Source organism: Mobula hypostoma, chromosome 20 (genome assembly GCF_963921235.1).
Source record: "Mobula hypostoma chromosome 20, sMobHyp1.1, whole genome shotgun sequence".
NCBI lineage: Eukaryota > Metazoa > Chordata > Chondrichthyes > Myliobatiformes > Myliobatidae > Mobula > Mobula hypostoma.
The window spans coordinates 38,553,223-38,566,812 of NC_086116.1; the positions used below are offsets into that span (position 1 = coordinate 38,553,223).

The 13,590-nt window shown below is 42.6% G+C and overlaps 1 protein-coding gene across 26 annotated transcripts in view; it reads right to left on the reverse strand.

The window, feature by feature from the left end:
- The window catches only part of celf2 (cugbp, Elav-like family member 2), a 1,121,102-nt gene that overhangs the window by 94,191 nt on the left and 1,013,321 nt on the right, over positions 1-13,590 (reverse strand). For all 26 annotated transcript variants that reach the window (XM_063072708.1, XM_063072701.1, XM_063072709.1 and 23 more), the window contains one exon: positions 11,902-11,950. In XM_063072708.1, the coding sequence (XP_062928778.1) occupies positions 11,902-11,950 (49 nt within the window). The remainder of the gene's footprint in view (positions 1-11,901; positions 11,951-13,590) is intronic.

A 13,590-nucleotide genomic window follows, 5' to 3' on the forward strand; every position in this document is an offset into this window, starting at 1 on the left:
CACCAACACCAACTTGACAGAAGACCTCCCGCAGATTGATATGACACAGATTGGAGGACACTTTCACCATCTCCAACAGGATTCTATCACTAAATGCATCTTTCCCTTCCCACTCCTCTCCACTTATTGTTGGGATCACTCTCTACATGACTTCCCATGTCCACTCGTTCCTCCCCACTGATCTATCTTCTGGCACTTATCCTTGTAAGCGTGACAAGTACTACACCTGCCCTTGCACCACCTCCTTCCTCACCACCATTCAAGGCCTGAAACAATCCCTCCAGATGAGGTGACACTTCACCTGTGAGTCTGTTGGGGTCATCTACTGTATCCTCTACTCCCGGTGCTACCTCCTTTACATTGACGAGATCCAGAATGGAGGACCACTTCACTGAGCACCTTTGCTTTGCCTGCCACAGAAGGCAGGATCTCCCGGTGGCTACCGATTTCAATTCAACTTCTCATTCACATACTAACATGACTGTCCATGGCCTCCTCTATCGTCACGATAAGGTCTAACTCAGGTTGGATGAGCAATACCTCATATTCTATCTGGGTAACCTCCAACCAGATGGCATGAACATCGATTTCTCCAACTTCTGTTAACTTCTTCCGCTTACCCTTTCCCAATCCGGTCACCCTCTCACCCCTTCTCTTCTCCCCATCTGCCTATCACTTCCCTCCGGTTCCTCTCCTTCTTCCTTTTACTCCATGGTTCACTGAGCTCTCCTATTCGATTCCTCCTTCTTCAGCCCTTTACGTCTTCCACCTATCATCTCCCCACTTCATCCCCACTCACCCACCTTCCTCCTCAGCTGGTTTCAACTATCACCTGCCAGCCTGTACTCCTTCCTCGCCCCCTTCTTATATGGACTTCTGCTCCCTCCCTTACTAGTCCGATAAAGGGTCACAGCCCAAAGCACCGATTGCTTATTCGCCTCTGTTGATGCGCCTTAACTTGCTGAGTTCCTTCAGCATTTTAATTTTTTAATTTAGAGATAGAGCACTGTAACGGGCAGTTCCAGCCCAACAATTCCGTGCCGCACATTTACACCCATGAGACCAATTAACCTACTAACCTGCACATTTTTGGAATGTGGGAGGAAACCGGAAAACCCAGAGGAAACCCATGCAGTGACAGGGAGAACGTACAAAATCCTTACAGACAGCTGTGGAATTGGACCCAAGCTGCTGGCACCTTAATGGTGTTGGGCTGACCGCTATGCTACCGTGTGTGTGACTCAGGACTTCCGGCACCTACAGAATCCTTTGTATCAGTAAAGGTACTCCGAGTACAATGGGCGGCAAACCAGATGAGGCAATGTTAGAACTGTATTGTTGGCTTCAGAGGAATTAGATAGACAAAGCAATCAAGCACATGATCATCACATTAAAGAAACAAAGACCAGGAAATCAGAAATAAATTACAGGAAACTGAAGAAAAACACTTAGAGGATTGCTTTCCCATAGCAAGGGATTGACTACTTCAATCCAGACGCTTTATTTACAGATTTTGGAATTCAATACAGATTCAAGGGTATTACAAAGCAGCAGGCTATGAATGGGTTAAATCACTCTTACTACAAACCAAACCTTTTGTAAGAAGCCAGAATATTCAGAAAACTAGAAACCAGTCACTGTGGTAAAACAGTGGAATAAAACAACCTGAAACATAACCTCACAGGTTCCTAAACTGTTCTTGTTCAGTAATAACATTGCATTTATATAGTTTCCTTTTTTTACATTGAAATATCTCTAAGGGGCCACATGCACTTCATGCAGAGAATTACTTTTTTGAAATGAATCACCGGCAAACAACAAGCACCTGAGAATCTCAAAACTGACTTCTCATGACAAATATTATACATATATATATATATATATATATATATATATATATATAAATATATGTGGAGTCCTGATAGCAGCCATTTATTAAATTGACTGCTGAGAATCCAACAATACTCCGTCAGTAGTGTCTAAACTTGATAGTTTTCAATGTGTATAGTAGAACAAGTTAGTGCAGCATCGATGTTCCGCCAGTCATCCACTCTCTGTTATATTTTCATTCAGTATTTTTCATGCGGCAAGACTGTGGAATTATGTACCTCCTTCATGTTGCCTTTTCACTATGAATCTTCTACTTTTTAAACAGGCAAGTTTGACTTTGAGCAACACACACATAATGTTGGAACTCAGTACGTCAGGCAGCTTCTACAGAAGGAAATGATCATTTGACATGTTGGGCTGAGACCCTTCATCAGGGCTGAAATAAGCAGTCAATGCTCCTGCCTGAGAACTTTCATCAGGACTATTCCTTCTCCATCAACACTGCTTGACTTTCTGAGTTCCTCCAGCATTTGTGTGTGTGTTGCTCAAGATCTGCAGCATCTGTAGAATCTCGTGTCCAAGTTTGGCTTTGCGACTTCAGACTTCAGGACCAAAAGTCCTGGCTCTTTCTAGGGTGGTCAGCTACAACTGCTATTCCTTGACAAATCAAATCACTTTCTTAGACCACCAATCAAATTGTGGACTTCCTGATCTATACAGCCGATTCATTTGCCTTTGTCTGGTAAGGTATTTGGAGAAGGAAAACAGAGCAAGGAAGATCGGTATATTAACTTTTGGTAAGATAGCATTGCATTTGAATGCAGCAGCCTCTCGGGGCCCAACCAAGGGTGCACTTTTCTTCTTAAAGTGTGTTTTTATTTAAGAATTATATGACTATACTGCACTCCAAGATCAATAGGTACAACAGGTCTACCACATAAGTGATCTGTTCATTATTTCGAGCCACCGGCTGGGATGACAATGGACCTGGCAGACAAGTCGGAGAAGGAGAGGCCAGCGGGTTGGCTAGGAGGAGGAGAGGCTGGCATTTGGCAGGGAGGAGGAGAGGCCGGTGTACGGGCTGGAGAATGTTTGGAGGAGCTGACTTGGGTGCAGACTGTACTGCTACTCAAAGACATTGGAGTTGGTGCATAACGTTTCTCTTGTGGTCGCAAGACCCTTTTGGACACTGATGATGTGCAAAGCCGCAGGCCTGTTTCCCTTGTTTGGTGGGGAGACAGGCAGTGAGGCAGCTGTGTGGCCTCAGCTGCAGCGAGGACAAGGCCTCAAGCTACGGGCTTGCCTGCTGCTGCAGTCCAGGTGGGCTGACACTGGAGGTGGTGTAGTGTGGAGTCTTGCTGGGTTGGGAGCTGGACTCTCCAATCAGTGCTGCCCTCCAGTACTCAGCCGGTGGAAGGACAGGCTGGATTGCCGGGAGCTGCACCATCAACTTGCATGTCACTTAGGGACGTGGGCTGTGCAAGTGATATTTTGCCTAATGGTGTTTTTTGTGTGTGTGTGTGTGTGTGTGTGTGTGTGTGTGTTCCCTCCCTTGCTATTTTGAATGTATGTTATGCACCTGGGCCTCAAAGGAATGCTGTCTTGTATGACTGTATCCATCTATGGTCTGAATGATAATTAAATTTGATTTGACTTGATTTGAAGGCCTGAGATCTTGCAATATATCGCCAGAGAAGCAACAATGCCTGTTGATCCCTCCGGGGGCTCAATCGTTGGACGTTCCTTTGGAACAGAGATGAGGAGGAAATTCTTGAGCCAGAGGGTGGTGAATTTGTACAATTCATTGCCAAAGACATCTGTGGAGGCCAAGTCATCAGATATATTTAAGGTAGAGATTGATAGGTTCTTGATTAGTAAGGGTGTCAAAGGTTACAGGGAGAAGGCAGAAGAATGGGGTTGAGAGGGATAATTAAACTTATTGGGCAGGGGGATGGGAACTGGAGTGATGGGGCTGAGGGTGATGTAGTTGGTTTAGAAATATAAGCAGTGTGTAGTGAGACTGCTAGCAGAGAGGCTGATGATTGGGCAAAATTGCAGTCATTAGAATGAGTTACAGTGTAAAATGGTGACAAAATCGAAAAGGATGAATAAATACACAAATTAAGGTGTTATATTTCAAAACACACAGTATAGGGAATGAACTTGTGGTACGGTTACAGCTTGGCATGTATGACGTGGGTATCACTGAATCATAGATGAAAGAAGATTATAGGTAGGAGCTTAACGTATAATGATACACATTGTATCAGAAGGATAGGTAGGTAGACAGAAGGGGGGTGGAGTTGTTGGTAAAAAATGAAATCAAATCATTAGAAAGAAATGACATGGGATCAGAAGGTGTAGAATCATTGTGGTTAGAGCTAGGTAAAATTTTACCTGCAAGGGTAAAATGACCTTGATGGGAGTTATATACAGACCCCCGAACAGTAGTAAAGATGTGGTCTACAAGTTACAACGGGACATAAAAAATGCTCCTCAAAAGGGCAATGTTATGATAGTCATGGGGGACTTCAATATGCAAGTAAACTGGGAAAATTGGGTTGGTGCCAGATCCCAAGAGGGGGAATCTGTAGAATACCTACGAAATGGTTTTTGTTGGGCAGTTTGTGGTTGGGCCCACCAGAGGATCAGCTTTCTGGATTGGGTGTTGTGTAATGTATCAGAATTGATGAAAGGGCATAAGGTACAGGAACCTTGAGGGGCCAGTGATCATAATATGATAGAATTCACGCTGCAATTTGAGAAGAAGCTAACGTTAGATGTATCATTGTTACAGTGGAGTACAGTGAATTACAGAGGCATGAGAGAGGAGCTGGCCAAAACTGATTGGAAGGGAACACTAGCAAGGATGACAGCAAAGCAGCAATGGCTAGAGTTTCTGGGAGCAATTCAGAAGGTGCATGATAGATACATCCCAAAGAAGTACTATTCTAAAGGCAGAATGATGCAACCATGCTGACAAGGGAAGTCAAGGCCAATATAAAAGCCAAAGAGAGGGTATATAATAGAGCAAAAATTAGTGGGAAGATAGAGGATTGGGAAGCTTTTAAAAAGAAACAGAAGGCAACTAAAAAAGTCATAACAAAGGAAAAGATGGGATACAGAGGTAAGCTAGCCAATAATATTAAAGAGGATACCAAAAATAGCTTCAGATATATAAAATGTGAAAGAGAGGCAAGAATAGACATCATATCATTGGAAATTGCAACTGGAGAAGTAGTAATAGGGGATAAGGAAATGGCAGATGAACTGAATAAGTATCTTGCATCAGTCTTCACTGTGGAAGACACTAGCAGTATGCCAGAACTTTGAGAGCATCAGGGGAGAGAAGTGAGTGAAGTTGCTATCACTAGGGAGAAGGTGCTTGGGAAACTGGAAGTCTGAAGGTGGATTAATCACTTGACCAGACAGTCTGCACCCCAGGGATCTGAAAGAGGTGGCTGAAGAGTTTGAGGAGGCATTAGTAATGATCTTTCAAGAAGGGAGAGGGGCAGGAGGGAAATTATAGGCCTGTTAGCCTGACATCAGTGGTTGGGAAGATGTTGAAGTTGATTGTTAAGGATTTGGTTTCGGGTTACTTGGAGTCACATGATAAAATAGGCCAAAGTCAGCATGGTTTCCCTAAGGGAACATCTTGCCTGACAGATGTGTTGGCACTCTTTGAAGGAATAATAAGCAGACTACATGCAGGAGAATGGTGATGTTCTGTACTTGAATTTTCAGAAGGCCTTTGACAAGGTGCCACTTATGAGGCTGCTGAACATGGTAAGAGCCCATGGTATAACAGGAAAGATACTAGCATGGATAGATCATTGGCTGATTAGCAGGAAACAAAGAGTGGGAATAAAGGAAGACTTTTCTTGTTAGGTGCCAGTGACTACTGGTATTCCACAGGACTCTGTGTTAGGACCACTTCTGTTTACATTACACGTCAATGATTGGAAGATGGAATTGATGGCTTTGTGGCCAAATTTGTGAAAAATATGAAGACAGATGAAGAGGCAGATGGTTTTGAGGAAGCAGAGAGGCTACAGAATGACTTAGACAGATTAGAATGGGCAAAGAAGTGGAAAATGGAACACAGTGTTGGAAAGTGCATGGTCATGCACTTTGGTAAAAGAAATTAAAGCATAGTCTATTTTCCAAATGGAGAGAAATTCAAAAATCTGAGGTGCAAAGGGATATGGGACTCTTCGTGCAGGGTTCCTTAAAGGTTAATTTGCAGGTGGTGACGAAGGCAAATGAAAAGTTAGCATTCATTTTGAGAGGACTAGAATATAAAAACAAGGATGTAATTTTCAGGCTTGACAAGGTACTGGTGAGGCCTCACTTGGGGTATTGTGAGCAGTTTTTGGCTCCTTATCTAAGAAAGAATGTAGAGGGTTCACAGGAGGTTCACGAAAATGATTCCAGGATCGAAGACAGACAGATGGCGCCAGAGAGTAATGCTACTTCGTGTGACATCTTGCAGAGAATCTATTAAACTGTTTCTTTCACTTCTTCTATGTCTTCTTTTTATATTAAATGTGTTTCTGGTACTGTTAGGACCTGTGATCTACAGTTTGGAGATTGATTGAGTGATCTGGCACTTTGCTGTCTCCGAGAAGATTCCAGGAGGTGAGAGGTCATGAGGCCAAGAATGGTGCACAAACCAATGACTGACTCCATTTCTCACCAATCTCACCGATTAAAGCATCGAGGAAGATCGAAACGTCAAGGCGAGTGTTCAGCACCATCTACCAACTTCTTGCTCACTGCTGGCTGAGGAAGGGGGCTGTGTGTGATGGTTTCATGCTCGCTGCTCCTGAGAGAAGGCCCCTGCATTTGAGTGGTCTTTCCCTCTCCCCCTTGATGCTGTTGGAGGATGTTACCTAAGTTCTGGGTCTGTGATTAATGGAATTGCCTGTAGTTCAATTGGACCCAATTGGACTCTGTTCCTGTATCTTGTGGTCGAAATCAGTCATGATGGAATGTCGGAGTAGATCCGCCTGGCAATTGGCTTAATTCTGCTCCTACATCTTATAAAATGATTAAGGTAACATGGAGGTGACCTGCCTTATTGGCCTCAGCATTGAATACAAATACAGTGGTGTCTAATTTGGCCATATTTTGAGTATTGTGCACAGTCCTGGTCAACACACAGGTAGGATGTGGTGGTGCCAGAGAGAGTTTGCATAAAACCTACCAAGATGTTACCACTCATGGAGACCTGTGGTTATACAAAGGAGGTACACTCAGTGGCCTCATTATTAGGTACAGCTGTACACTTGCTGGTTAATGTGATTATCTAATCAGCCAATCACATGGTAGCAACTCAATGCATAAAACATGCAGACATGCTCAAGAGATTCATTTGTTGTTCAAACTACACATCAGAATGGAGAAGAAATGTGATTTAAGTGCCTTCGACCGTGGAATAATTTTTAGTGCCAGACAGGGTGGTTTGAGTATCTCAAAAACCGCTGATTCCCTGGTATTTTCATGTACAACAGTCTCTAGAGTTTACGCAGAATTGCGTGAAAAACAAAAACATCCAGTGAGCACAAGTTCTCTGAGCAAAATTTCCTTGTTAGTGAGAGAGGTCAGAGCAAAATGGCCAGACTGGTTCAAGCTGACAGGAAGGCAAAAGTAACTTAAATAATCACGTGTTAGAACTGTCGTGTGCGAGGAGCATCTCTGAACGTACAACACATCGAACCGTGAAGTGGATGGGCTAGAGCAGCAGAAGATCATGAACATACACTCAGTGGCCACTTTTCTGGGTACAGGATGTACCTAACAAAATGGCCACTGGGTATATATTGCCTCCATTGTCTAAAGACCGGAACTCACAACTCAAAAGCACTATGGGAGTACTTTCACAGGAAGAACCCCAAAGGTTATGAAGTTAGGTCACCCTGCACCTTCTTGAGAACACTTAGGGATAGACAATAATTAATGGTATTGTCCATCCAGATCACATAAATAAGTTTCATAGTAGACTGAGGGGAAATTTCCTGCACATATGAACACTCACAATTTTGCACTCTTTTTGCACAACTTGTTTATCTTACACATTTCTTATTATAACTTAGTCATTTTTATATCAGCTGCTGCAAAACAAATTTCATTACGTACACTATGTCAGTGATAACAAACCTGATTCTGATCCTAATCTGTATGAAATGATTTGAAACCTCGACAGGGTTCGCAGAAAGGATCAATTTCCCCTTCACAGAAAGGACAGTAAAAAGGGACAAAGGTTTAAATTAATTGGCAGGAGTAGAAAGGAATCAAAAGAACAGTATTTGATAGATTAGATTAGATTTATTTGTCACATACACATCAAAAATATCAAAAGATACAGTGAAATATGTCATTTGTGTTAATGATCTACACAGTCCGAGGATGTGTTGGGGGCAGCTCACAAGTGTTCCTGTGCTTCTGGTGCCAACATAGCATGCCCAGAACTCACTAACCCTAACTTGTTTGTCTTTGGAATGCAGGACGAAACTGGAGTACCCGAAGGAAATCCATGCCATCACGGGGAGAATGTGCAAACTTCTTACAGACAGCAGTGGAAATTGAATCCCGATCTTAGGGTAAAGCATTATGCTCACTGCTGTGCCAGTCACATTTGATTCAGGATGCTGTGGGTCTGGAACGCCCTCCATGCCTGAACAGTGGTAGTGGCTGACCAAGTGGTTAAACAGCCTTGACCTGCACGACAATGAACCAAGAGCTATGTCATGGCCTCTTGTCTAGGATAAACATTCTGGACCGAATGGCCTCATTCTGTGACACGCTTTGCTAATGATTTCCCTGGTTGCCAAGTAATTTGATCACAAAATTGTCAGTAGAGCTGTTCTCTCTTTGTTGATTTGATGGATACTGCCTGCTTTCTCTTCAAGGGATGGAAATACTACTCATCTCTTCTTGAATCCTTCACTTCATCCTACAATACTGAAACTGGCTACGACTCTGGCTAGTAATCAGACACTGTAGAAACAGCAGCTAAATTGTCTCATTTAATTAACTAGCTTCCTGTTTCTTAATGTCAGCATATGGCATCTAATTACTGTCTAAAAATTCATAAGCCTACTCGTTATGAATTTTTATGACAGCTTAATCTTTAATTGGTATTACCCCAAAACACTGTCTTTTTTGCATTAATTTGCTTTAGAAAATGCAATATTATTCATCAAACAATTTAAAGTGCATTGTTTCAAAGACCACAGTATTCATTCTGAAAAAAAGATTTGAGATAAGAGACAGAAACCACGCATCTGCTTCATTTGTGGTTTTGGGACTCACTGATGGACACTTTCTGACAGGCGGCTTGTGGCAGATATAAAATTGAAAGATTCATCAATCCCTCGCAAAGTGCGCAAGGTCAAGGCAATGCAATTACATTCTAAAGAAATCAATTAGCTAGAGTTAAAACTCTACTGCCCTTCTTTATTAGAACATGGCTGCAGGAGTTCTCCAAATGAGCAAGGCTCATTCTAGAGATGGAGAACCTACTCAGAGGCAAAATTCATAATGTTTCCTGGGGCATGAAAACTTGACCAAATGTGCAAGGAACTACCAAGTGTGAAATTAAGATGGTTGAAGGTTTGTATGCATCAGCGGTTTGGTATATATTTCTGCGTGAGCTTGCCGAACAAGGTGAGTTTTACGTTCTGTGTCCATGCAGGCAGGGTGTGGATTATGACTGACAAAGCTGGTCATTAACAAGTAATTATGATCGTCAGCAGAATGTTATTGTTTATTGCTAGGGGAATTGAATATGAAAGTAGGGAGATTATGCTTTCATTATACTGGGCATTGGATTAGATTAGCTTTATTTGTCACATGCACACCAAAGCATACAAGGAAATGTCTCGCTTCCCTCAATGACCAACACAATCCGGGACGTACAAGTGTCGCCATGCTTCCGGCACCAACAAAGCGTGCCCAAAACTAACTAACCCTTACTAACCTGTACGTCTTTGGGATGTAGGAGGAAACTGGATCACCCGGAAGAAACCCGTGTCAGATAGCGGCAGAATTGATCGCAGGTTGCTGGCACTGTAATAGCGTAATGCTAACTGCCGTGCTACCGTGCCAAGAGAGCACAGCTGGAGTACTGTGCGTGGGATTGTTCTCTTCATTTAATGAAAGATGCTAATGCGCAGGAACCTACTCAAAGGTTTACTAGAGTATTACCTGGAACAGCAGGTTGGCCCATGAGGGAATGTGAACAGGCCAGGATTGTACCTGCTGCAGTTTAGAAGAGTAAGAGGGGGATGATCAAAACGTGACCCTGAAGGTGTATGTGGAGAGGGTATTCTCACTTGTTGGGGAATATAGAGCGGGGGGGGAAGGGGGGGTCACTGATTAAAATATAAATGGTCATCTATTTAAATTGGAGATGAAGCAAGCATTTTTCCTCTAGATGGTCATGAAGCTTTGGAATTCTCTCATAGCAGAGCCTTTAATATTTTTAAGCAACAGGTAGATGGATATTTGATAAGAATGAGGGTGAATGGTTAATCTGGCAAGAATGTGGAGCTGTGATTAAAATGCAACTAGCAATCATCTGATTAAACAGTCAGGCAGACTTGAAGGGCTTGAGAGGCCTTTCCTGGCTCTTAATTCCTAAATTTATATTTGGTCTTAGTCCAATACCTTGACAGGTATCTTCATTGGGATGGAGGCACCAATGTAGAGTCAGACATATTTTTGTGTATTCATGTACTAGCTTACAAAACTGGACACTAGATGGGCTGAAAGAGTCCTTGCCTCCATCTAATGAATTTCCCCAGACCTTGGCTAATTGACAAAATGCGGTAGTGTGTGAACCACATTTTAACTTCATCAGGAACACTCCAAAAGATAAGGAAGGAAGCATATTTTAAGGAACAGGACAAATGCAGCTGTCACAAGTGTCATTACTACCACTGAGGAGGAGGTACAGGAGCCTGGTACACACACTCATTGTTTCAGAAACAGCTTCTTCCCCTCTGCCATCAGATTTCTGAACGACCCTGAATGCTACTTCACTATTGCCCTTTTTTCCTACAATTTTATTGTAAGTTGTAATAACTTCTTTTGTCTTTCACTGTACTACTGACACAAGACAACATGTCAGTGATTCTGAAGTTATCTCCGCCATATCTTGAGTATTGAATCTCTCCATCATTGCCTCAAACCTAGTGACAATGTCAGCTTCTTTGCCAATGTGCCTTCTCAACAAAACTTCTTTTTAATCACATTTCCTTATGTCTAAGAACAAAGAAAGCTCTGGCCATTATCTCCCAAACCTTCCCACAATCCAGGTCACACAGACCTTTATTCACCTTTCATTCATGTGCTCTCGCCGACTGACTATGAAGTGCAGTGTTTCATTTACCTCTGGCACCTCCGTGCTAGGTTAAGATGTCCAGAGATCGCATTCCTGATCACAGATCAACAAACAATGTGCTAGAAGAACCCACTGGGTCAAGCAGTATCTAATGCAGATAAGGGGACGGAAAGGACACAGGGCTTTGACCTGCAACATTGATGATTTCTTTCCCTCAGAGATGCTGCTCGACTTGCTGAGAGCAGATTGTGTGTTGCTCCAGATTCTAGCATCTGCAGTCCCTTCAGTTTCCTGATCGTAGACCATCGACTCTTGATACATTTTATTTGGGTGTCAACAGCACAGATGTTTGAGCTTATTTAGTTCATTTTTTTAGAGATACAGCACAATAATAGGCCCTTCTGGACAATGAGCCTCGTGTGTCCAATTACACCTATGTGACCAATTAACCTATGCCTTTGGAATGTGGGAGGAAACCAGAACACCCGGAGGAAACCCATGTGGTCACAGGGGAGGAAGTACAAACTCCTTACTGTGCCTCCCTGTGACTGTGCACAGTAAATGGCACACAGGCACTCACCATTTATCTTGGTGAGCTTTGAAATCATCCCCGCCTTCTCAGTCCGTCAGAAAAGAAAAGGGACAGTACTTCGAGAGGGCACAAAAATAAACTGAACAGTCATGAAAACCCGGCTCCCATCTGTCAGTGCACATGCTTTACTTACCATTTGACTTTTCACTGTCGGCAGGTTTCATTTGAATAGGATGATGCATCTGAAACGAGAGACAGAGAAATCAAATTATTCTTTGAAAACACAAAGCGAAATGAGTGCACCATCCCGACATAATTTTGAATATTCCCAGCTGAGTACTGCTGCAAAATAGCATCAGTTCTCTATTATTTAAAATCGCTAAACCATGAAAAGGCAATGGTTTAAATAAAAATGAATTTTTTTTAAAATATGAAATTTTCCCGTCGTAATATGTTGCTTATCTGCACATTCCTTTCCTTCACTATAAGGGTTTGCACTGAGTTACTCTCAGGCATTGGCTTCGTTCAGTCTTGTCGCATTTATAGGATGATTATCGTTCAGACAGGGTTGCTCTGTGCATGACGCTATTAATGCAGGTGATAGTGAACTGGTGGCACGTTTTAGATCTCTCCCAATTTTTGTATCAAGTTCAATACCCTGTTCTCAATAAATTCAATTTAAAATCATCGTCCCTGCCTTTTCTTTTGTAGTCTTGCCCCATTCAATCTTTGCAATTTTCTCCATTTCTGTACGCCAGGGCAGAAGAGCGAAAGAGGGTTGCAAACTCAGCCGCTCCATCATGGCATCCAGGACAGCTTCAAAAGGTGATGCCTCAGAAAGGTGGCATCCATGATTAAGGATGACTATCACCCAGGACATGCCCTCTTCTCATTGCTAGCAACAAGGAGCAAGTACAATGGCCTAAAGACTCACACTCAATGTATTAGAAACAGCTTCTTCCACTTTGCCATTAGATTTCTGAATGGACAAAGAACCAACCCATGAACACTACCTCACTACTGTTGTTCCCTTTTTACACTATTATTTAATTTATATATTTTTAAATTATAATTTATAGTTTTTTATGTATTCTATTGTTCTGCTGTTGCAAAACAACAAATTTCACAACATAAGTCAGTGATAAAAAACCTGAGACTGATTTTCCTTTCATTCTTTAACTCCATTCATTACTCTTTTTGCTTTCTGCCAGCAGTTGATATTGATGTCCACAACCATCATTATCTTACTTTTTCCACAGTAACACACACAAAGTGCCAGAGAAATTCAGCAGGTTAGGCAAGGTCTAAGCAGGGGAATTAGCAGTCGACATTTTGGGCTGAGGCCCTTCGTCAGGACTGGAAAGTAAGAGGAAGAACTCAGAATAAGAAGGTCGGGCAGGAGAAGGAGGTGGTTAAAGCCAGGTGAGAGGGAAAGTAGGTGGGGGAAGGGGGGTGAAGTGAGAAGCTGGGAGATGATAGGTGGAAAAGGTCCTACTTCTTCCATAGCTCTTCCGTAAATCCCTACTTGGAAACATAAAAAGGAATGGTTTCTTCCATGGGTGACCAATCAACGCTTAAAGATAAAGCCTTATTTGTCACATATATCAAAATATACCGTGAGATGTGTTGTTCAACAAGCAACACAGTCTGAAGGTGCTCTGGTGCAAGTGTCGCCACACCAACAGAGCGTGCCCAAAACTTACTACCCCGTATGTCTTTGGAATGTGGGAGGAAATCAGAGAACCTGGTGTAGTCTCAGGGGGAACATACAATCTCCTTACAGGTAGTGCCGGGAATTGAACTCTGCATTCTGGTGCTGTAAAGCATTACACTACTCTGCCAACCTAATAATTGGAGATGGCTGAGGAGAATGGATTCAAAC